The sequence below is a fragment of the Neomonachus schauinslandi genome, chromosome 9 (assembly GCF_002201575.2).
Source record: "Neomonachus schauinslandi chromosome 9, ASM220157v2, whole genome shotgun sequence".
Classification (NCBI taxonomy): Eukaryota; Metazoa; Chordata; class Mammalia; order Carnivora; family Phocidae; genus Neomonachus; species Neomonachus schauinslandi.
Genome location: NC_058411.1, coordinates 26,323,785 through 26,347,530, shown reverse-complemented (window position 1 = coordinate 26,347,530; position 23,746 = coordinate 26,323,785). Strand labels below are relative to the sequence as shown.

General features: G+C 42.4%; 2 protein-coding genes across 3 annotated transcripts; one reads left to right on the top strand and one right to left on the bottom strand.

Moving 5' to 3' along the window:
• Positions 1-994: 994 nt before the first annotated feature.
• On the bottom strand, positions 995-15,025 carry ACYP1 (acylphosphatase 1). Of its 2 annotated transcripts, none has more exons than XM_021679574.2 (3): positions 14,741-15,025; positions 8,834-8,931; positions 995-1,407 (listed from the first exon to the last, which is right to left on the bottom strand). In XM_021679574.2, exons 1-3 carry the CDS (start codon positions 14,901-14,903, stop codon positions 1,192-1,194), a joined length of 477 nt encoding a protein of 158 aa, XP_021535249.1. In that variant the 5' UTR covers positions 14,904-15,025; the 3' UTR covers positions 995-1,191. The 2 variants fall into 2 exon arrangements, with proteins under 2 accessions (XP_021535249.1, XP_021535250.1); XM_021679575.1 differs by lacking the exon at positions 14,741-15,025 and adding an exon at positions 9,345-9,419.
• Positions 15,026-16,156: 1,131 nt separating this feature from the next.
• ZC2HC1C (zinc finger C2HC-type containing 1C) lies at positions 16,157-23,241 on the top strand. Its single transcript, XM_021679576.1, has 2 exons — positions 16,157-17,458; positions 22,978-23,241. Exons 1-2 carry the CDS (start codon positions 16,157-16,159, stop codon positions 23,239-23,241), a joined length of 1,566 nt encoding a protein of 521 aa, XP_021535251.1.
• The last annotated feature ends 505 nt before the right edge of the window (positions 23,242-23,746 follow it).

Below are 23,746 nucleotides of genomic sequence, written 5' to 3'. Positions count from 1 at the left end.
TAAATCCAGTAATCATTTCCTATATACCTGTTTAATGGCTGACCAAGCCAAATTGGGAAACATGAAGGGCTGATGAAGCAAAATCCTGATTATTGCTTGTAGGGCTGCCCTAACAAAATACCAGGCTGAGTGGCTTAAACAATAGAAATTTATTTTATCACAGTTCTGGAGGCTAGAAGTCTGAGGTCAAGGTGTTGACAAGTTGATTTCTTCTGAGACCTCTCTTCATGGCTCACAGATTGCTGTCTTCTCCCTATCTTCACATGTTCTTTCCTCTGTGCACATACATGTCTGTGGCCAATTTCCTCTTTTTTTAAGGACACTGGGGCATACTGCATTGGGGCCTTCTCTCATGACCTCGTTTAACCTTAGTTACCTCTTTAAAGGCTCTATCTCCAGATTGGCACATTCTGAGGTACTGAGTGTTAAGACTTCAACATATGAATTTGGGGTGGGCTGGGGATGTGTGATGTAATTTAAGCCCATAACATAGCTTTATATGAAATCCTTGCCCAGAGGAAAGGAATGACAGCAGAAACTCCAGAAAAGTAAAAGTAATTAGACCAAAATGTCATTTGAACACCTAACAAATTGCAATTGTGGTATTTGTTATCATTAGGTGTGCAAGTTCCTGAAGAAAACTTCATGGAAACCATTTTAAAAAGTGATTCAAGGGCGCCTGGGTGGCTCAGTCAGTTAAGTGTCTGCCTTCAGCTCAGGTCATGATCCCAGGATCCTGGGATCGAGCCCCACATTGGGCTCCTTGCTCAGGTGGGGAGCCTGCTTCTCCCTCTCCCTCTGCCGCCCCCCCCCACTTGTCCTCTGTCAAATAAATAAAATCTTAAAAAAAAAAAGGTGATTCAAAGTAACTGTTTTCTCTTTCAGCTCTCTTTAAATTACATCGAAATTCTCTTCCCATAGATGTTTACTGAATAAATACCTCTTATTTTGCCCCAAATGAAGTTCAGCAAAGATAAAGACAGTACCTTATGCAGAAGGTTCTAATGTATTTTTATTTAGAATTGTGTAGAGTCTGTCATCTTTCTATCATACATATAATATACAGTAATATTCAAATATCTGATACTAACATAACTTACTGACAAATTCTAATACTGAACACAGACTGTTCTATATTAACAATAAAAACAAAACCAGTGAGTTTATCTTAGAAAATTTAAATTCAGGTCATTACTTCACAATCTGGAAATCTGAGTAATCCAACTTTACGATGACTTTCTCATTCCTGAAGTTTGCTCTGTCGATATGTGATTTGGGACTTCCTCTTGTCTCAAGCCATTCCTGCATATGACGCACTTTAGAGATGGGACCTTGCAATTGTCCTTGCACTGTGCCCTCGTCAGTGTTTTGGACCCAGCCAACCAATCCCAGCTTTTTACCCTCAGCCTAAGGGAAAGAAAAATAGGAGAGAAAAATCCAGTGAGATTGAACAAAACAGTGAGACTACAATGTGTTGTCAGAATCTTGGCCTAGAATCAAGCCACTGAAACTAATTTGATGTTGTCCAGAACAGTCACAAGAGAACTACAGCAAGGAGAATCTCACTGACCTTAACATGAAGTGTTGGCCATTTGACTCCATTTCCTTTTACCCTATAAAACCTAGGCACTAGAAATTTTCACTACGTAGTCAATTTGGTTAAGTACTAAAGACTTAAGTACTAAAGCAAATCAGATGCTTTTAAAATGATTCCCTAAGGCTGATTGTTGTTAGGATCCTGGGCTGTATCTTGCTCATTTTCCCTTCTCCTAATCAAGAATCTAGTGGGTATATTAAATAGAAAAAGCATGAAGTTATCTGATCCTTCTCTTTGTCTTCAGCCAGGACCACACCTAAACAAATCCAGATGAATGAGTGTCCATTGTATCTTTAAAGATCATTATTTCCTGGGCAACTCATTCCTTTGTTCTCACTTTAGAAAAATTGTCTAACCCAAGGTCTTTATGATGCATCCAAAGCCCACGTTCCGTCCTCCTCCTACAGAAGGAAAAAGCATGTAGTGATCAGCCTCTGAACATCAAAGTTTCATAAGACTACATAACTATTAGGTTTTTACTTGACTTTCTTCTCTTCTGTCTAAATAATCACACCTTTAAAGTTGAATTTATGAAGACCATCTAATCATTGTAGTTGCTTTTCTCTTAGCCTTTCCAATGTTCTTTCCTTTAAGTCATGAAACTGTGGAATGACTGAAAACTGAGAAAGGTAGCAATGTTTAGAGGTAATTTTTTTTAGTTTGCAAGCAGAAATATTAGAAAAGTTATCATTTAAGTAACCTATCTAAATGGAAGGAATTGGATTACAAAAGAAAATGGGAGTTACCATGACTGCATGCCCAAATGCCAGAGGAATGACCTAGTAAATATGGGAAATTGCTGCAGTTGGCCAAAGAAAATGTTATGCACAGCAAAACCATGTTTGATGAGAAACTAAAGTACCTATCAAATCAGTTATGTTCAAAACAAAGACATGCTTGTATAATGAACAAAAGAGACTGCAGTCAAATAACAATTTAAGGAATACAGAGGAAATTAAGGAAGGAAGAAAAATAGAAGATACCTATAGCACGCATTAAGTGCCAAAGATGAGGGCATAAAAAAGGATGCAGAGAATGGATTTTAAGGAAGACTACATCCAATTTACTTTGTATAACAATTGCTCTCTTCTGCTTCAAATTAACCTAGGACAGTCAGCTATCCCCAGCTCTTCAAAGTTACCTTATATGGTAACTAGCTATAATAATGATTGTATTGAGTTTTGAGCAGGAGTTTACAAAGTCAAATAAGTTTTTAAATTGCAATGTGATTTATCTGAACTCCTAAGAGTGAAAAAAACACTCCCAAATTTGATTAGTGTTGAGAATGGGAATTTCCTGTAGGTTTTATTTGTGCATTTGATTCTGTTTTTATTTTTAAATACCATAATGTTGCTGACTCATGTTCCATTTTGAGTATCTATCTAAAGAAGCAAATAGTGTTTGTTCCTAAGAAAATTCCAAAAAGCTAATTCTTCCTCATAACCATATTCTGGAAACATTATTTTAAGTAATATAATCACCAACTCCAGTTTCAATCTAAAAAGAAAGTCCCTTCAGATCAATAACCTAGACTTCCAACTTAGGAAACTAGAAAAAGAAGATCAAGCCAAACTCAAAACAAGCAGAAAGGGGGCGCCTGGGTGGGCTCAGTCATTAAGCGTCTGCCTTCCGCTCGGGTCATGATCTCAGGGTCCTGGGATCGAGCCCCACATCGGGCTCCCTGGTCCGCGGGAAGCTTGCTTCTCTTCCTCCCACTCTCCCTGCTTGTGTTCCCTCTCTCGCTGTGTCTCTCTCTGTCAAATAAACAAAATCTTTGAAAGAGAAGAAAAAGAAAAAAAAAAAAACAAGCAGAAAGATAAAAATAGTAAATATTAGAAAGATCAACTAAGGGCGCCTGGGTGGCTCAGTTGGTTAAGCGACTGCCTTCGGCTCAGGTCATGATCCTGAAGTCCCGGGATCGAGTCCCGCATGGGGCTCCCTGCTCGGCAGGGAGTCTGCTTCTCCCTCTGACCCTCCCCCCTCTCATGCTCTCTCTATCTCATTGTCTCTCTCAAATAAATAAATAAAATCTTTAAAAAAAAAAAAAAAGATCAACTAAATTGCCAAACCTCTAGCTAGACGAATAAAGAAAAAAAGAGAGAAGGCTCAAATTACTAAAATCAGTAATTAAAGAGGGGACAGTACCACCAACCTTACAAAAATAAAAAGGATTATAAGGGAATACTATAAACAACTGTGTGCCAACATATTAGAGAACTTAGATGAAAAGGGAAGATTCCTAAAAAGACTCAAACTACTAAAACTGACTCAAGAAGAAACAGGCAATCTGAATAGGCCTACGACAAGTAAAGAGATTGAGTTAGTAATTTAAAACTTCCTACAAAGAAAAGCCCAGGACTAGATGGCTTCACAGGTGAATTATACCAAATGTTTAAATCTGACTCTTTCACCAATCCTTCACAAACTCTTCCAAAAAAACAGAAGAAAACTCTTCCCAAATCATTCTATTAAGCCAGTATTACCTTCATATCAAAACCAGGCAAAGACATCACAAGAAAACTATAAACTAGTATCACTTGTGAATATTGACGCAAAACTCAACAAAATATGAGCAAATCAAATCCAGCAACATATAAAAAGGATGGCCCACCATGAAAAACTGGGATGTATCCTAGGAATGCAAGGTTGGTTCAACATAGAAAAATCAATACACTGCAGTTTAAAAATCATATTAACTAAAACACAGTATTAATAAAATATAACAAACCATATTAATAAATAAAACAGAAACCAGATGAAAACAGATGATCAACTCATTGATGAAAAAAATTTTGACAAAATCCAACACTCAAACTAGGAATAGAAGGAAACACACTCAACTTGATAAAAAGGCATCTGTGAGGGCACCTGGGTGGCTCACTTGGTTAAGCGACTGCCTTCGGCTCAGGTCATGATCCTGGAGTCCCCGGATCAAGTCCCGCATCGGGCTCCCTGCTCGGCAGGGAGCCTGCTTCTCCCTCTGACCCCCCCCCCCCATGTGCTCTTTCTCATTCTCTCTCTCTCTCAAATAAATAAATAAAATCTTAAAAAAAAAAAAAAAGAAAGTAAAAAGAAAACCCACAGAATAGAAGAAATATATGCAAATCTTTTAAGTAACAAGGGACTAGTATCCTGAATATACAAAAATTCTTACAATTCAACAATAAGAAGACACAGCTCACAGCAAAGGATTTAAATAGACATTTCTCCAAAAATGATATATTTTATTTTCTTTCATGTGCCAATAAACACACAAAAAGATGCTTAACATCATTAACTATTAGGAGAAGGCAAACAAAATCACATACATATACCAAGTATCTTACATACACCAGAATATTATTCAGCCTTGAAAAAGAAGGAAAATCAGATACATGCTAGTGAAATAAACCAGTCACAAAAGGACAAATACTGTATGATTTCACTTACATGAGGTACCTAGAGTAGTCAAATTCATAGAAACAGAAATTGTGATTACCAGGAGCTAGGTAGGGAAAGGGGGAATTAGGAGTTATTGTTTAATGGATACAGAGTTTCAGTTTTGCAAGATGAAAGAGTTCTGTGGATGGATGGTAGTGATGGGTTGCACAATGATATGAATGTACTTAAGGTCACTGAACTGTACACTTAAAAATGGTTAAAATTATAAATTTTACATTATGTATATTTTACCACAATTTTTTAAGAAAGTGTTTTGCAGGGCGCCTGGGTGGCTCAGTTGGTTAAGCGACTGCCTTCAGCTCAGGTTATGATCCGGGGGTCCCGGGATTGAGTCCCATATTGGGCTCCCTGCTCAGCGGGGGGTCTACTTCTCCCTCTGACTCTCTTCCCTCTTGTGCTCTCTGTCTCTCATTCTCTCTCTCAAATAAATAAATAAAATCTTTAAAAAAAAAAAAAGTGTTTTGCACAGTTTCCAGGTATTTGAGATTTTCTAGTTTTCTTTCTGTTATTGATTTGTAGTTTAGTTCCATTGTGGACGGAGAACACGATTTGTATGACTTCAATCTTTTAAAATTCATTAATACCTTAAAATGAAATAAAACAACAAAAAATCACAATGACATACCACTTCATACTCACTAGAATGGCTCTAATAATAAAGATAGACAATAATTATTGACAAGGATCTGGAGAAATTGAAATTCTCATACATTATTAGTGAGAATATAAATGGTACAGCTGTTTTGAAAAATAGTTTGGCAGTTCCTCAAAAAGTTATACCTAAACTTACCAGGTGACCCAGCAATCTGCTCTTAGGTATATATACCAAAGGGAATTGAAAACAATATTTACATAAAAACAAATACATAAATGTTCACAGAATCATTATTCATAATAGCCTAAAAGTGGGAACAACCTAGATGTCCATCAATTGGTGAATGGATATATAAACTGTGGTATAGCCATACAGTGACATATTATTCAGCCATAAAAAGGAATGAAGTAGGGGCGCCTGGGTGGCTCAGTTGGTTGGGTGATTGCCTTCGGCTCAGGTCATGATCCCAGGGTCCTGGGATCGAGTCCCACATCGGGCTCCCTGCTCGGCAGGAAGCCTGCTTCTCCCTCTCCCACTTCGCTTGCTTGTGTTCCCTCTCATGCTGTCTCTCTCTCTCTCTCTGTGTCAATTAAATAAATAAATAAAATCTTTAAAAAAAAAAAAAAGGAATGAAGTACAGTAGTCCCTCTCCATCCGTGGTTTAACTTTCCATGGTTTCAGATACCCTCAGTCAACCACAGTTCAGAAGATGATCATCTAATGACCCTCTGAAGTGTCATTAGAAGGTCAGCAGTAGCCTAATGCTACATCACAATGCCCACATCATTCATCTCAATTCATTTCATCATATAGGCATTTTATCATCTCACATCATCACAAGAAGGGTGAGTATAGTAAAATAAGATATTTTGAGAGAGAGAGAAAGACTACATTTACATAACTTTTATTATAATATATTGTAATTTTTCTATTATTTTCTATTATTAGTATTGTATTTCTATTATTTTCTATTATTAGTATTAACCTCTTACTGTACCTAATTTATAAATTAAATTTTATCATTGGTAGGTCCATATAGGAAAAAGCATAGTATATATAGGGTTTGGTACTAACCACAGTTTCAGGCATCCATTGGGGGGCTTGGAATGTATTACCTGCAGATAAGGGGGACTACTACACTGATACATGCTATGATATGGATAAACCTGGAAGACACTGTTAAGTGAAAGAAGCCAAATATAAAAGACCACATATTGCATGATTCCATTTACATTAAATGTCCAGAATAGGCAAGTCCATAGAGACAGAAATGAAGTTAGTAGGGGCTGGGGGGAATGGGATTTCTTTTTGTTCTGGAATTAGTGCACAACTTTGTGAATACACTAAACACCACTAAATTACACACTTTTATTTAAAAGCGTGAATTTTATGGGATGTCAATTATATTCCAACTTTTAAAAAAGTTCCTTTGAGTACTCTCATCATTCATTCCAGGAATGAGTGATTGATGGGATTGAATTCAGAGGCCAGATGATATCAACATATAGACTGTCATGAAAGAAAACTGTTAAAATGAACACATGGTTAAATGACTGTAAGCGGTAAAGAATAAGCTACAAGTCTAATTAAGAAGAAAAAGAGATGGCATTTTCTTTTTTTTTTTTTTTTTAAGATTTTACTTATTTATTTGACAGAGAAAGAGCACAAGCAAGGGGAGCAGCAAGCAGAGGGAAAGAGACAAGCAGACTCCCCACTGAGCAGGGAGCCCGATGTGGGGCTCAATCCCAGGACCCTGGGATCATGACCTGAGCTGAAGGAAGACACTCAACCGACTGAGCCACACAGGAGCCCAGAGATGGCATTTTCCTTGTAGTTTTCCAAATCAATATTTGTTGTCTGTTTCTTTTATTGTCTCTCTGAACTGGGGGGTATGGGGACAGTAGAGAAAGAGATGGGCTATACTACTGTCTGGTCCTTTTCCCTCAACAACTTTAATCTTTGAAGCTGTCACCCCCATCTACTAAGTCACAGGAATTTACCCTGCATAATTGGTACCAAAGCTAACTGCAACATAGCTCTTGCTATGATTTTTCAGCAATTCTCTTTCAACAAGCACTTCATATATGAGTATGAAACAGGAGGAAATGATTTGCAAGTGATTGGAAAAAAGAGATAATGACATGTAACATTCATTTTTCAAAGATTTCAGGATTGAATTTTATGTACCACAGTAAGGAATGTGACACTTGGAAAGTTCCGCAGTCTTAACTCATTATTTTTGGGATTGGCCATACATTGGGAAGGCAATAGCCTGATATCCCCTTAACAGAGACAGAAGGGAAATTGAGATTGCAACTGCATGTGCATGTTGTGGGAAGATTAGTGACATTAAGGCAGAGGTACAGGCTGTCCATGGTTTGTTCATCCCCACAGTTACTCCATATTACTCTAATAGGAACACTAGACTGCATGTTCAGTGTTAACCATTACTTACCCTGGAGTAAATCAACTATTTTCATGAGAAAAGCTTTAGCTTAAAGAGGTAACTCTTCTTTCAGAGCCATAATGAATAGAAAGGAATCAAGTGGGGGAATGGAGAAGGTTGAAGAAATGAAAGAGGTCTGAAGAAAATGCAGCAGCTACAGAGGAAGCAATTACGTAAATTTCATAACTATCATGAGTTCACCTAAACGCCATCTGATTGGGACACCTGAGTGGTTCAGTCGGTTAAGCGTCTGCTGTCGGCTCAGGTCATGGTGCTGGGAGCCTGGGATGGGGCCCCAAATCAGGCTCCCTGCTCAGCGGGGAGTTAGCTTCTCCCTCTCTCTCTGCCCCTCTCCCTCACTCATGCTCTCTCTCTTAAGTAAATAAATAAAATCTTTAAATGCCATCTGATCAACATTAGCCCTCCTACAAGAACTGTGATCTGGTTTGATGAGGCCACAACAGGGTGAACTGGGGAATCCCTTAATTCCCCTTGGGAAGAGAGAAGCTCATTAATATGTGTCTAGGTGCCCTGGTACCACTGTCAGAAAAGAACGATAATAACAGCACATGATTCTGCCATTTACATTGTCTTTCATCCACTGCAAAGCATTTTCATTCCCATTGCTCTACAAACCACCATGCAGCTACCAAAAAGCGGGCTTCTCCCAAGGCACATTTATTTGTCAGGAACACGGTCTCTTGTTCCCCTACACGTAACCTAGGTATGTCCCCAAAGCCTGTAGGCCACATACCTGAGTGTACTTGCGGAAAAACACCCCTTGGACCTTCCCAAAAATTTCATAATCCACTGATATCAGGGTGTCCCCTTCTGCCATGTTCATGCCTACACCTGTCAGAGACCAGAAAAGTAAAGGGCTCATTATCCTATTCCAGGACCCCAAATCCCGAGGAAGAAAGGGCCAGACCCACACTTCTCCATCTGTAACCACTGCGACCTCACCCTGACATTATGGTCCTCCAACGCCAGAGCACGCAAGCGGACACGTGCAAGCCCGGGTGTGCGAAGTAACAGGAAGACACCTGGGCCAAGGAGCTTTGGGTCTCAAGTGCCCACAGAGGCCCCCTTTGGGGCAATGACCTGCTTATCCAATTGCCTCCCCACACCCGTCCCGCGTCGGGCTTCCTCTTCATCCCTTCCTCTTCCCAGGGACCCAGCTTCCATTGGCCACCAGAATCCCCTTCTACTAACATTTTAGGGGTATCAAACTATGGACACGCCACGGGGCCCTATCTCAGGCTCACCCTCCTCGTCCTCCTCTCGGGCGCCCGTGATTACACCGGCGACCAGCACGCCAACGGTTCCCACAGCCGGGTAACCTCGGCGCCCGGAAGCCTAGAGAGCGGCTCCTCCTTCGCTGTCTCACGCCCATCACCCCCAGCAACCAATCAGAAATGGCGCGCTCAGCCCAGAGCCCGCCCAGAGGGTGGGATTTCCAAACGCTCTTGTCTGAGAGAAGTGGCAAGCCTCAGGTTGGGGATCTGTCCAGAGTCTTAGCTCCGATTCTACAGACCCAGGCCTCACCCCACCTCTGTCACTAAGCACATTTTTTCTCACTTTTTTCGTGGGGAGAAAGGCGTAGATGAAGAAGGACTTGAAATAAATTCAATCACTCAATAAATATTTACTGAAAGCCTTCTGTATGCCAGACACAGTTCTAGGTGGTTGACCTACATTAGTGGACAAAAAGGATCACTGGCCTGGAGGAACTTAAATTCTGGAGGTGGGAGATGTAAAATAAACATTAAATACATAAATAAATTGAATAGGACACATACAGGCATACCTTACCTTACTGCACGTCACAGGTACTACGTTTTTTACAAACTGAAGGTTGGTAACCCTGCATTGATTAAGTCCAACACACCATTTTTTCCAACCACATTTGCTCATTTTGTGTCTCTGAGTTGCACTTCGGTAATTCTCACAGTATTTCAAACTTTTTCATCATTATTATATTTGTTATGGTGATGTATGATCAGATTACAACTCACTGAAAGCTCAGATGATGGTTAGCATTTTTAAGCAATTTTTAAAAATTAAGGTATGTACATTTATTAAAAAAGTATGTACTTTTTTTAGATATAATGCAAATGCATACTTAATAGATTACAATATAGTGCATGGGGAAACCAGTGCATATAAAAGCTATATTTCTGGGGCGCCTGGGTGGCTCAGTTGGTTAAGTGTCTGCCTTCAGTTCAGGTCATAATCCCAGAGTCCTGGGATAGAGCCCCATATAGGGCTCCTTGCTCAGCGGGGAGCCTGCTTCTCCCTTTCCTTCTACCACTCCCCCTGCTTATACTCTCACTCTCTCTGTCAAATAAATAAAGAAAATCTTTAAGAAAAAGTTTTATTTCTATTTGACTCACTTTATTGCAGTGATCGGAACAGAGCCCACAGTTTGTCTGAGGTATGCCTGTACCTTTCCGCCCTGACTTCTTCTTTCAGTTCTCCTCAAATTTGGGGCCATGCCCCAGTCTGGAATTGGTAGCAAGGGAGATATGTGAATAGGAAGGCCCAGAGGAGGTTATTCCTCCTCCTGTGTTTCTGGAAGCTGCTCTACCTTACTAAGAAAAATCTAAATAATGCTTCTCTAAATCAATCACAAGCACATGCAAAATAACCCATGGCTCCAGAATCACCACTGAATCAATCGAAGCCAAGTGACCAAAATGCATGAATTTCTTTTGAGAAAACGGAATTGTCAAGGGAATTGTGGCTGATGATTATTAAAGGTACAGTTACCTTGCAGGCATTTGAATCCAGCTACCCTTATGATTAAGAATGTATGCAGGAAAGCTGTAGTATTTATTTTTCTTCTTTGAATTGCTTGTATACATTACATCCCTTCATAACATAAGGCTCCATATGTGAATATTCCAGGTGGGCAGACTTGGTGAAGTGAGATGGATTTGCAACGGAAGCCATAAAGATTAATCATTTCACTTGTTCCCCCACTGAAAAGTGAGGATCCAGAGCCTGAAGAATCATATAACCTCAGTGCCAGAGTGGGGGTGGGGTGGGAAGCTGGACTGAATGTTATTCTTGGCAATATTTGAAAATAATGGCTAAACAGGGGCGCCTGGGTGGCTCAGTTGGTTAAGCGACTGCCTTCGGCTCAGGTCATGATCCCGGAGTCCTGGGATCAAGTCCCACATCGGGCTCCCGGCTCAGCGGGGAGCCTGCTTCTCCCTCTGACCCTATCCCCTCTCATGCTGTTTCTCGCTCTCTCTCTCAAATAAATAAATAAAATCTTTAAAAAAAAAAAAAAGAAAAGAAAAGAATGGCTAAACAGAGTGCCTGGCTGATGTTATTTCTTTCTCCAAAATTCACTTTTATTTTTATCTTTTTTATTTATTTTATTTATTTATTTATTTTTAGAGGGGGAGGTGGGCAGGGGGAGAGAGAATCTTAAGCAGGCTCCACATCCTGTACAGAGCCCAATTCAGGGCCTGATCTCACAACCCCGAGATCCTGACCTGAGCTGAAATCAAGAGTCCCTTATCTTTATTTTTTAAAGATTTATTTATTTTAGAGAGAGAGCACTAGCAGGAGGGGCAGAAGGAGAGGGAGAATCTCAAGCAGGCTCAATCTCTCATGACCCTGAGATCACGACCTGAGCTGAAACCAAGAGTCAGACACCCATCTGACTGCGCCATCCATGTGCCCCTAAAATTCATTTTGAAAAAACAAGTTTCTCGATAGAATTAAAAAAACTATTGTCTACTACATATGAGACACTGTAGGCTATACAAAGATGAATGATATAATCTTCGTCTTCAAAGAGTTTTTTATTTAGTATAAGGGACAAATATGCATGCACATAATGACAATAAAGTGCACAACATGCTAGTCAATCCCATGAACATCCATTGAGAGCTCATCATGACTCAGCCCTGTGCTACAACAAGAACAGAAAATACTTGAGAGTACAAAGGAGCAAAAAGATTCATTCTGACTGAGAAGATTGGGAAAGTGTTCTTGGAGGAAGCAGCACATTATCCAGGTTACACAACCACAACCAGTAAGTGATGGAGCTGGGATTTATTTCCAGGCAGTCTGAGTACAGAATGCACTCCCATAAATGTTATGCTCTACCACCTCCCAGTGCATGGAGCTTGGGTCAAGGTAATACCACTGAGAAGTAAGGAAGGAAGGAAGGAAGGATGGAAGGAAGGATGGATGGAGGAAGGAAGAAAGGAGGAAGGGAGGAGGAAGGGAGGAAGGGAAGAAAAAGAAAGGAAGGAAGGAAGGAAGGAAGGAAGGAAGGAAGGAAGGAAGGAAGAAAGAAAGAAAGAAAGAAAGAAAGAAAGAAAGGGAAAAGAAAAGAAGAGAGAGAGAAAAAAAGAAAGGGAGAGGAAGTGCAAGCAGTCAGGTGTGGCTAGACTAGGGGTTCTCAACCCGGGCTGCACATTAGAACACTGGGGGAAGCTTTTAAAAATACCAATACCCATGTCTTGCCCCCAGAAGTTGCTTTCCAGGGAGTCCTAAAGCTCAGCTAGGGTTGATATCCACTGGACTAGACTCTGGGGAGGCAGGGCTGGAAAGGTAGGCTGGACCTAATCTGGCAGATTGAAATACCATGTTAAATTATGTGTTTCAGCTTGAAAGGTAAAAGTAAAGAAGGTATAGGCAAAGAAGAAGCCACTGGGTAGGAGAATGATGGGCTCAGAGGTATTTAAGATAATTACCCTGGCAGCAGTGTAAAAAATGAGCTTGGGGAGCAGATGTTGAAGGCAAGAATAGCAGTTAGGAGAGTGATGCTGTCCCAAAAGAAAAGTGAGGAAGAACTCACCCAGGGCAGTAGAAATGCAAAGGAACAGTCATATATGAGACATTGCAAAGTACATTAAACAGAGCCTGCTGACTAATTGGACAGAAGGGGTGACAGAGAGAGGGAGGAGTGCAAGATGACTGATGCTTTCAGCACAAAAGAGAACACCGGACAAGGGGCACCTGGGTGGCTCAGTTGGTTGGGCGTCTGTCTTTGGCTCAGGTCATGATTACAGGGTCCTGGGATTAAGCCCTGAGCCCCACATCGGGCTCCCTGCTCAGTGGGGAGTCTGTTTCTCCCTTTGCCTTTGCCCCTCCACCCACTTGTGCTCTCTCTCTCAAATAAATAAATTTTTTTTTTTTTAAACGGGAACACTGGACATGTAGATGGGGAAATGGGGAGATGATCATGAGTTTGTTTTCTGTCATATTGAGTTTGAGGTTCCTGAGGAACATTCATGTGGAGGTGCTAAATGGGCAGCTAGAAATTTGAGTCTGTAACTAAGGAGAGAGCTCTGAGTATCATTTAAACATAGGAGAGACCTGAAATTTCAGCATTTGGTTGAAATCATTAAGGAAGAGAATGTCTGGGACTGTGTGTATATGAGAAATAAGAGGGCTTTGGAGAACACCCAAATTTGGTGGGCAGGTGAGGAAAAGACATAAATGCCCGAGACCTGGAAGAAGATGGAGCAAAAACGTAAAGAAGAAACCAAGAAGGCACAGGAGCAAGTGAGAAGAGAGTTCCGAGGGAGTGAAAAATCAATGATGGCAAATGAGTAGGCTAAAGAAATAGCAGCTTTTGTCTTTGGCCATTGGGAAGTCATCAACAGCCTGGCAGTTAAATAAAATGGAAAAGGTGGGAGCCAGACCACAGTGACTGGACACTGAGGAGCAGAGGAGGGAATGGGGACCCCAAATGCACAGTTGTCTATTAAGAAGGCTTGTGGAGAAGAGGAGAAATAAATGGGACCTTAAGATGAGAGGCAGCAGGTCACAGGAAATAAGTTTGTTTTGCAGGGGAAAGTAAAACATTTTAAAACCAAAGAGAAGGGGTGTGTGGATAGATACAACTTGAAGTGAACAAGATGGAGGGATAAAGTGATGGAGTCAATTCCTGGAGGGTAAGGGAAGGGACGAATTCAACAGAACTCACGGAAAGAGGAAGATTCTTTTTCCTTGGATACAAGAAGGAAGGAATTCAAGATGGAGGGAGGCATTCTGGGGAATTCAGCCAGATTGGAGGGGAGCTGCAGGAGTTGATGACAGGCAGGCCAGATGCTGAGATAATTAGGACCTTGAGAGTGGGGGAAATGTCTGAAACTGCGTATATAGAGAAGGCGACAGAGTCAGCTAGGAAAGAAAACAAGGACTGCCCTGGAGGGCCCACCAAGGAATTTCTCTGGAACATGTAAAACTGTAATAATGACATGTTGAAGCATTAACACTGACTACTGCTGTCCACTTTATTTCCCATGTGCCTGAATCTTCTGAGTAGTTACAGGAAAAAAGTAAACTGCCTGTTCCAAACAGCTTACACAAACGAACTAAAGCATGAAGACAAACGCTCTTCTAATGTTAACAAGTTATAGAATATTATTTAGCGTTGAAAACCAGGTTATACAGATTATTTTCAATCTGGTAGTTAACTTTATTATCATTACACTTGGCTGAGTCACTCTCGGGCCCCACGAAGAGACGGCCAGAGTTACCACGTGAGAGTAAAACATTGTATCAAAATAATTAGATTGGCTATAAAAACTACCTCGGAAAGATACTGAGTAGCAAAACCTAGCCAAGTTGCTAAAATTTGACCGCAAGCTCCAAACTGTTGGCTAGGAAAAGCACGGAGGGACAGCCATACCTGGGGCCCGTACCAAGCAGCCGAGCGTGCTAAGAAAGGCTAGCAGCAGGCCCACTCCCGCTAAGTGGGCGGACACCGGAATCCTGCGGCAGGATGACTCTAAGGCACATCTAGGAGCGCCGTCTTTTGCCAGAGAAGGGCACACCCCAAGGTCTGCGAGCATCGTTCTCAGAAAAATACAAGCTCTTTGATGGAGCCCCAGAAAGCCTCTCCCACCCCCTCTCCCGTTCCCCAAGGGCAGGGCGGGACCGAGCTGCAGAGTTGGCGGGACACCGGGTCAAGTGAAGCTCAAACTGACCACACCCCCCTCGCGGGCGTCTCCGGACCGCGTGCGGGCTGCGCCTGCGCGCGCTTCCGGGCGGCGTTCGGGGCTAAAGAAGGGGCTGGGCGCGCACGCGCTCCGTCTCCAGGCAACGAGAAAAACAGAGGCCAGCAGAGAGCGCCTGGGCGGCGATCGGTTGAGGTGGGGGGAGGTCTGGTCTGGAAAACTAAGTCCTGGGGTTTTCCCTGAGCAGGAACCGTCCGCCAGAGCCTCAGGTACGCGGAAGGGGGGGCAGACATGGGCTCAGCACCTCGACTTCCCAAGGGCCCCATGGACAGAAGAGCGAGGGCTTGTTCCCAAAGCGGAGTCCCCAGTGGGGGCGCCCCGGCTGACCCTGTGGGACAGTGCGTGACTTCAGCGTTCCGGATCTAAAAGCTGCGGCGGCCAGGTCAGGTGGCCTCCACCTCTCAGGTTACAGACCTTTCGCTGTCCGCGCCGCGGGGACTTCTTGGGTGAGGGTTTCACAGCCAGGCACCTGCTGCAGGCCACGAGCGGCCTTTGTGTTCTTTGGAGTCAAGCACGGTTCCAGCAGGAGGGAAGCTGGAGAGCTCTTTGTGCCAGTCACTTACCTCTAGGCCGCAGTTTGCTCACCTGTGAACCGATAGGGCTGGACTCAGAGTCCTAAGGTTCCTAAATGCCAGTCATGTAACTCTGAGCGAAACTTCAGTTTACGGGTGAAGAAACCAGCCAGGAAGGGAAAGTTGCTTGTCCTGTGTCACAGGCCTAAAACCTGACTTTCGATCCAGTAAATCTTTCCCCCAACTAGGGAGTCTGCTGTGTATGGCAGGAGTATCACTGTGTATGGCAGAGACTGGTACTGGAATAAAGCTAGGTGGCAGGAACACCCGTGTCACACTCGTTTTTCTATCCTCAGGACATAATAAGCACCCACAGGAAATAATGAGCATTCACCAAATGCTTATTGAAGGAAAGCTCTGGCAGACCCAGACCACTGTCCCTAAAAAGTTCAAGAGAATATGTAGGTAGGACAAATGTAGAAACAGTTTTACTTTAGCAGTGGGGGGGGAAACCTCAGACAAACTCCTCACATATATCTGGTTTAAATCTCCTCCAGGCTTCAGTCCAGTCCCTGAATGGCTGGCCTCCAGTTGGCACCACCTCTGCCTGTGGGCGTTATGCTTCCTTATAATAAAACAGAAGCTCCAGGGCTCCTCTCAGCTAAACAAAAGCCCTATGAAAAAGGTGACTCTCCTCAGCGGTCCTCCATGGGGCATCTGAGGAACAATTCCCGGCAGAAGCTTTTGAGCAACAAAGAGCTGACACTGGATAATCTCTACACTCACTCCAAGTGGAACACCTGCACAAAAGCCCGGAACTACTCCTATCCCCACTGTGTTGGAATCAGCCAGCAAGATTCAAGAAGCAATCCCCAGGGCCAAGCAAAGGGTTTGTTTTACTCATCAAGTCCTCAGTCCCGGTATTCCAAAGCAAATAATCAGGAATTCATCCCCTTCACAAAGAAGCGAGTTGGGGTAGACCGGGCATACCCCCTGAAACCCATGTTCCATACGAAGTCTCATAGTACATGTGAGGCTGGCATTGATGGGGACCAGAATGTCTCTCCAAGACCCCCTGAACCAAGAGAGTTTCCATACAGCAGTTTTGATTCAAGGAACTGGGTGAATCCAGCTGTGGTTCGTGCTGTTGTTGCAAACCCCAACAGGACTGAGTGGGTGCAGATCCAAAGACTAGAAGCTGCAGGGGAGAGCTTACAGGAGGAAATCCGAAGAAAAGAGACCCTTCTAAGGGAAAAGCTGAAGAAGACAGAGGAGGAACTCAGAAGGATCCAGAAAGAAAAGGAACAGGCTAAGGAAAATGAAAAAAGAGAGCTACAGAGAATGACACTCCCCAGGAGGAGAGGTAAAGGTAATAGCAACACCACATACAAACCTACCTTCTCCCCAGAATTCGGGTCTGAGGAGGTCTTCAGTAGAGACAGGGGGGAGGATGAAACTTGGGGACGGTCTCGAGAAAATTCTAGTCCATTTCAGCTCTCTGATTATGGAATACAGAAGCTCAAAAGGGAAAGACTGGTGGCAAGCAATTACAAAATCCGAGACCTAGTCTCAGAGCCATCAGAGGAGTGTCCTCAGTCTTCAGAAGGGCCTGGCCATGCTTTGCGGGGAGCCACCAGCAATCCTAGTTTGTCTAGGGTACCAGACTCCTCGGTTTCCAGCTGTTCCACTGAAGAGCCCGAACTTGGCGAATGTAGCCACTGTGGACGCAAGTTTCTGTTGCTCAGGCTGGAGAGACACTCCAACGTCTGCCGCAGGATGCAGGGTTCCAAGAGGAAAGTGTTTGACTCCTCCAGGGCCCGGGCCAAGGGCACAGAACTAGAGCAGTACTTGAACTGGAAGGGACCAGCCTCAGTCAAGGTAACAAGGCAAGGGCCTTATGGATTTGACTTTGAGTGGGGATCATTGTAAAGGGGATGTTATATCAGTTTTCTTTAGAACAAATTCATGTGTCATATAGGGAGAAAGTGAGAATTAACATTTATTGATTACAACTGTGTGCCAGTCACTGTGATGGGAGCTTTTCATAAGATCTTCACCACAACCCTGTGAGGGTTTCGTTGTCTCTTATTCAATCAATTCAAAAATCAAGTCGCAGAAAGTTTAACTTGCTTAAGATCACAAACAGCTTTAAATGGCAGAGTCAGCACATATGGGGAGCCTGGCTGGCTCAGTCAGTTAAGTGTCGGTTAAGCATCTGACTCTTGATGTTGGCTCAGGTCATGATCTTAGGGTCCTGGGATCGAGCCCCACGAGCCCCACATTGGGCTCCCGCATCAGGCCCCAGCCCTACATCAGGCTCTGTGCTCAGTGGGGAATTTGTTGGAGGATTCTCTCTCTCCCTCTGCCCCTCACTCTGCTTGTGTACTCTCTCTGAAATAAGTAAATCTTTAAAAAAATAATAATAAATGGCAGAGTTAGCATATAAATCTGGGTCAGAATGACTGCAAAATCTAGACTTAAAAAATATATGTCCTATTGATTATAAAAGTAATAAATGTTTACTGTAGAAAATTAAAAAGGTTTGAAAAATATAAAGAAAAAAATGATGCAGCACTTCACCCCTGGGAGAGAGTTCCTTGCTCTTTGCAATATACTCTGCCACCTCCCAAGATCAGGATTCGTTACAACTCCTATAACTGTATCTACCTTTTCAAGATTAGCTCAATTCCGATATACCTTCTTAGTAAATACATGAAACACAATTAAGTTTGCAATCCTTTTCCTCCCCATTTAGAGTGTAAACACCTTAAAGGTAAAGGATACTATTTTTGGTTAACATTCCAGCTGCAGAAAAACTAGATTGTAAAGACTGTGAGACACTTGCATGGTAAGTTTAGGGGTACTTCACAGGCATATTTGGACAGTCAGATCTGGAGACTGTCTCATGAATAAGTCTACCACCCTGTCAACGTTATGCCTCTTGGCTTGTAAATGAGTGTTTCTCAAAGTGCAGTTTGCTGGCAAACATTTTTTATTTTAGTGTGTATTAGAAAAATGTAACAAGATATGAAGCCCATGGTTTTTAGGAAACATGAACTTAAAGAAAAATATTAAGTAATTTATGGTTAGGGGGATAAAGTGAAAGTGGTATGCAAATGACCAAAGTTTGGGAAAGCCTAGATCACATGATCTCAAAGTCCCATCCAACTCTAATTTTCTTTTCTTTTTTTTTTTTTAAAGATTTTATGTATTTATTTGAGACAGAGAATGAGAGACAGAGAGCATGAATGAGAGGGAGGAGGGTCAGAGGGAGAAGCAGACTCCCTGACGAGCAGGGAGCCCGATGCGGGACTCGATCCCGGGACTCCAGGATCATGACCTGAGCCGAAGGCAGTCGCTTAACCAACTGAGCCACCCAGGCGCCCCAACTCTAATTTTCTAACAAAATATGAGAGCATATTCTGTCTTCATTTCTTTTTTTTTTTTTTAAGATTTTATTTATTTATTTATTTGAGAGAGAGAGCAGGAGAGGGGGGAGGGTCAGAGGGAGAAGCAGACTCCTTGCCGAGCAGGGAGCCCAATGCGGGACTCGATCCCGGGACTCCAGGATCATGACCTGAGCTGAAGGCAGTCGCTTAACCAACTGAGCCACCCAGGCGCCCTCTGTTTTCATTTCTTTCCAATCGTCCCTATGCTGCACTAGCACCTTTTGTCCGCTAAGCACTTTACAGTTTATGGGCTACAGTACTTGCTGGGGCCTTTAAAAACCCAAATTTATGTGGTGGCTGTTAGGAGAAGTTGATTGCGGTTATTTCTTTCAGTACAGTTTGGAAGATAAACACAAAAAAGTCCCTTCTGTGTTCAGAGAACTGGTTCCCGTTCTTTCCTGTTTGCTTTCTGGTCAACCCAATAATCCACCGGGGTCTTCTCTATCCTACTAGAGTGTGTTTCTGGCAGGCCCCTGAAAGAATCTTGTGTTTCTTAAATTCCTAAATGCAGTAACGGTGAAGCAAAGGAATTGGATTTCTGAGATCAGACGCCTGAGCTTTATGGAAACTAGTTTTGCGGGGGAATATGATGCATTGAGGACACCGAAGCAGAAAGGATCTGGATTGAGATGCACTCCCCTCCTTGGAATGTTCTAACTCTTATTCCAAAGCTTTGTGCCTTTGGAAGCCAAGTGGTTGTGTCTCCCTGTTATTCCTCTAGTGTATTCACAAGAACAGGTGACTTTCCTTCTGTCCTTTAATTTTCACATAGCTTCCAGCAGACTCCTAGCTCTGGTCTCATTTGAGCACAGAGACCACATCTTTGTGCTTTGTGATTAATTAAGTGTTAATTGAATAAGATTTCAATATGATGAATTAATAGTTCATTCAATATGATGAACTATCATATACTTTTTTTTAAAGATAAGTTGGATTTTTTCTTTCTTTTTTTTTTAAAGATTTTATTTATTTGACAGAGAGAGACACAGCGAGAGAGGGAACACAAGCAGGGGGAGTGGGAGAGGGAGAAGCAGGCTTCCCACAGAGCAGGGAGCCCGATGCGGGGCTCGATCCCAGGACCCTGGGATCAGGACCTGAGCCGAAGGCAGATGCTTAACAAATGAGCCCCAGGCGCCCCAACTATCATATACTTGAGGAATTTCCCCCTAATTCTTTTAAAAAGTTCTTGGATACCGTCTCTAACACACAAATTCTCTTGCCTTCTTGTCTATTTCAGTAACACTCTCTCCTGAAGGATCCTTTTGCTTTGATAATATCTCTTCCTGTCATTCATCATTAATGATATCAGATCACCAAACAGCTACTTGCCTTCTTTCTTTTTTCTTTTTAAAATTCATTTTATATTAATTTAAATAATATTTGAATACATTTTAAAAATCATGTACTAAGTGACCTATAAGGGCAACGAGTAGGATCCTGCCTCACCCTTTTCCAGCCTAATCGGGCCCCCAGTGGCAGTCTTCAGCTCCTGATAGATGACTCTTCTGGTATGCGCTTCCATATTTCTCAGTAATATGCTTATTTTCTTGGGCGCCTGGGTGGCTCAGTTGGTTAAGCGACTGCCTTCGGCTCAGGTCATGATCCCGGGGTCCTGGGATCGAGTCCCGCGTCGGGCTCCCTGCTCTGCGGGGAGCCTGCTTCTCCCTCTCCCACTCCCCCTGCTTGTGTTCCCTCTCTCGCTGTGTCTCTCTCTGTCAAATAAATAAAATAAAAAATCTTTAAAAAAAAATATGCTTATTTTCTTGATTAATAGTTTTGCACATTATCTGTTGATTTCCTCCTATGAATGCTTCGGGTTAAGCTCTTTCACATCTCCTCTCCTTTTACTTTTCTCCTTCCTTCTCCTTCCATTGTAGTGGAATCACAATTTTGGGTTAAACCAGTAGTCAGCTTTTACATTATAATAACCATGTAAATTTTGTTCACCGATGAGTGAACACATGTACCTGGAATTAACAGCTGACTCATGTTTTCATTTGCTTGGTTTCCTACATACCTGTCTTTAATTTTTTTTTTAAATAATTTTTTTATTATGTTTTAATTTTTTTTTTTTTCCTAAATGATCCGTCTGATGTCAGGCACCTATTAGTGTTTTTGTAAATGCTCAAACACCTAATCCATTGGTTTGATTTTTTTTTTTCTTATTCTGGAAACTTCCCTCCCATCACTCCTTTCTCCTCCTGCACCAGTCTGGACTGGTTATTCTGTAGGCCTGGTGCAGACCTATTGTTTCTCTTTGCTTCTTTTCTGTCTTGGGTCCTGTTTCCAGCTTTTTAGGTCTTCCTTTTTTTTTTTTTTATCCTTGCTTTTCTTAAGCTTTTAAGAAACGTGCATGGGAAGCATTTTTTTTTTTTTTTTTTTGGTCTCAGAATGAATGAAAATATCTATACAATAGCTTTATATTTGATGGATGATTTGACCAGGTATAGAATTCTAGGTAGAAAATTATTTTCTGTTAGAACTTTTAAGGGGTTTTCCCACTAGTTTTTAGCATCCAGTGTTACTGTTGAGAAATCTGATGCCATATTGCTTCCTGCTCCACTGTATGAAACCTCTTTCAGTGTTTCTCTTTTTCTGAAAGCTTACAGGCTTCTCTCTCTATTCTGAAATTCTGAAATTTTACAATGATTGTGTTGGATACTTGGTAGACTATTTCAATTTCAAGAGCAGTGACCTTAATTCTAGGAATGTTTATTGTATTATTTATTTAATAATTTCTTCTGTGTGCTTTTTAAATTCTTTTTGGAACTCCTTTTGGTCAGGTGTTGGACTTCCTGGATCGGCTTTCTAATTTCCTAATCTTTTCTACTTTCCATCTTGATCTTTTTTCCCATTCTGAGTAATTTTCTTGACATTTTACATTTCTATTTTTATTTTTAGCTATCACTTTTTTTTTAATGGTCTTTTTTTTAAATAAAGATTTTCATTTATTTATTTGAGAGAGAAAGAGCGAGAGCAAGTGATCAGGGGGAGGAGCAGAGGGAGAGGGACAAGCACACTCCGCACTGAGCATGGAGCCCGACATGGGGCTCGATCCCATGACCCCGAGATCATGACTTGAGCTGAAATCAAGAGTCAGATGCTCAACCGACTGAGCCACCCAGGTGCCCCTTAGCTATCACAGTTTTAATTTATAATAGTTCTTTCTGGTTCTCTGGTTTTAAGTTTTCTTTTACCTGTCTTATCCCTGTTTCCTGAGAGAGAGCGAGAGAGAATTCATGTACCTGTTTTGGTTTCTCTCTTGTTAGAGCTTTACTCAAATATCTGATGATCCCAGGTTGTCCATTCATATTTAAGCTTAAGTGGGGCATGTTGACTAAAGGCCTTCATATTAGGGTTATCAAATAGTGAGCCTTTTCACTGGAGTCACTCAAGGTCAGCATCTAATGGCTTTTCTCTCGACTCCGTGGTGCATTCAGAGAACTCCTATCTCCTATGAGGGTGCCAATGTGTTTGATATCCTGGGAGCTGAGTGGGAGAAGGAGGCCAACAGTTCCATAATTCATCACGTATACTTGCACTTAAACCCAACTTTCAGCCTCAATATTACCCTGTTCTCCACTATGCCTGGACTTTCTGAGTCTGAAACCTGTCTGGTTCAGTTTCTCCAGAGAATACACCCCCGTTCTCCTGTGAGTGTGTGGGAAGTGACAGACACTTGGATGTGCAAGATGGGAGAGGGGCCCCAGGGATCCAATTTATTCTCAGCCCTGCACCTCTTCCCTCTCCACTGCCTGTACCTGTAAGCACCAAGCAGGCCCTTAGCTTAAGTGCCTCCACTCTGGCAAGTCAGCTCTGTTGCTCCCTTCCTGTTCTCTTTGATCTTATGGATGAACACCCTTTCCATTTCCTTACTGTCATTCTGATGAAGACTCAGGAGATGTGGTAAACACCAAGTTGAATGATCAGTCTTCCTCACACTTACAGGCTGAACCTCCTCAGAAGAGCAACTGGAGACAGAAGCATGAGTCTTTCATCCGTACTCTCCGTCACGCTCGAGAGGTCCAGCAGGTCATTGCCAAAGGTGGAAACCCCTCAGACTTGCCTCCCATCCTGCCTGCAGAAAATCCAGATTATATTCAGTGTCCTCACTGTAGCCGCCACTTTGCTCCCAAGGTGGCCGAGCGGCACATTCCCAAGTGTAAGACCATTAAGAACCGGCCTCCACCTCCAAGGAAGCATTACAGTTGAGTGGACAACAGTTGGAAGCCTCAGAAGGCTCTGCTTCTCTTCAGCAAGAAATGGGAGTAGAATAATTTGATGCAAAACAGAACTAAAACTTTTACATCTCCCACATCTGCCTGCAGAGCTTAAATCAGTGAGGAGAGACCCATTGCTAAGCAGCGGGAGGCAAAAGGAAGCCTCAGCTTCCCATGAAATCACCGCCTCAGGCTGGTGTGCCTTGTTAGTGCCCTAAGAACTGATGGGTGAAGACTCAGTAGTGAGCAGGCTACATTAAAGCTCTCTTCTCGCAAGGCTGACCTGTGGTTTGTGCTAAGTGCCTGTGTTTGCTGTGCCTTCCTGCCCTGCTCTGCATGTATGCGTGGTTCCTGTTCACTCTTCTTGCTCTTGCAAGACGTCGGTGCATGAGACTGAGTTGGTGTCAGAGGATCATGATTACCCAGGTGGTATCTCATAAAAGATAATATGATTTTGCTGTAAGGCAAATGGAAATTCATCCTTGACCTCCGTGATG

Bases quoted from the DNA above. Each gene is read 5' to 3' on its own strand.
- ACYP1 (XM_021679574.2), bottom strand. From the start codon at position 14,903: ATGCTCGCAGACCTTGGGGTGTGCCCTTCTCTGGCAAAAGACGGCGCT. The intron at 8,932-14,740 runs GTATGGCTGTCC...GGTCTCTGACAG, and splicing joins CTGCTTGGTACGGGCCCCAG to GTGTAGGCATGAACATGGCA. The intron at 1,408-8,833 runs GTATGTGGCCTA...TCTTTCCCTTAG, and splicing joins TTTTCCGCAAGTACACTCAG to GCTGAGGGTAAAAAGCTGGG.
- ZC2HC1C (XM_021679576.1), top strand. From the start codon at position 16,157: ATGGCTGGCCTCCAGTTGGCACCACCTCTGCCTGTGGGCGTTATGCTT. The intron at 17,459-22,977 runs GTAACAAGGCAA...TCACACTTACAG, and splicing joins AGGGACCAGCCTCAGTCAAG to GCTGAACCTCCTCAGAAGAG.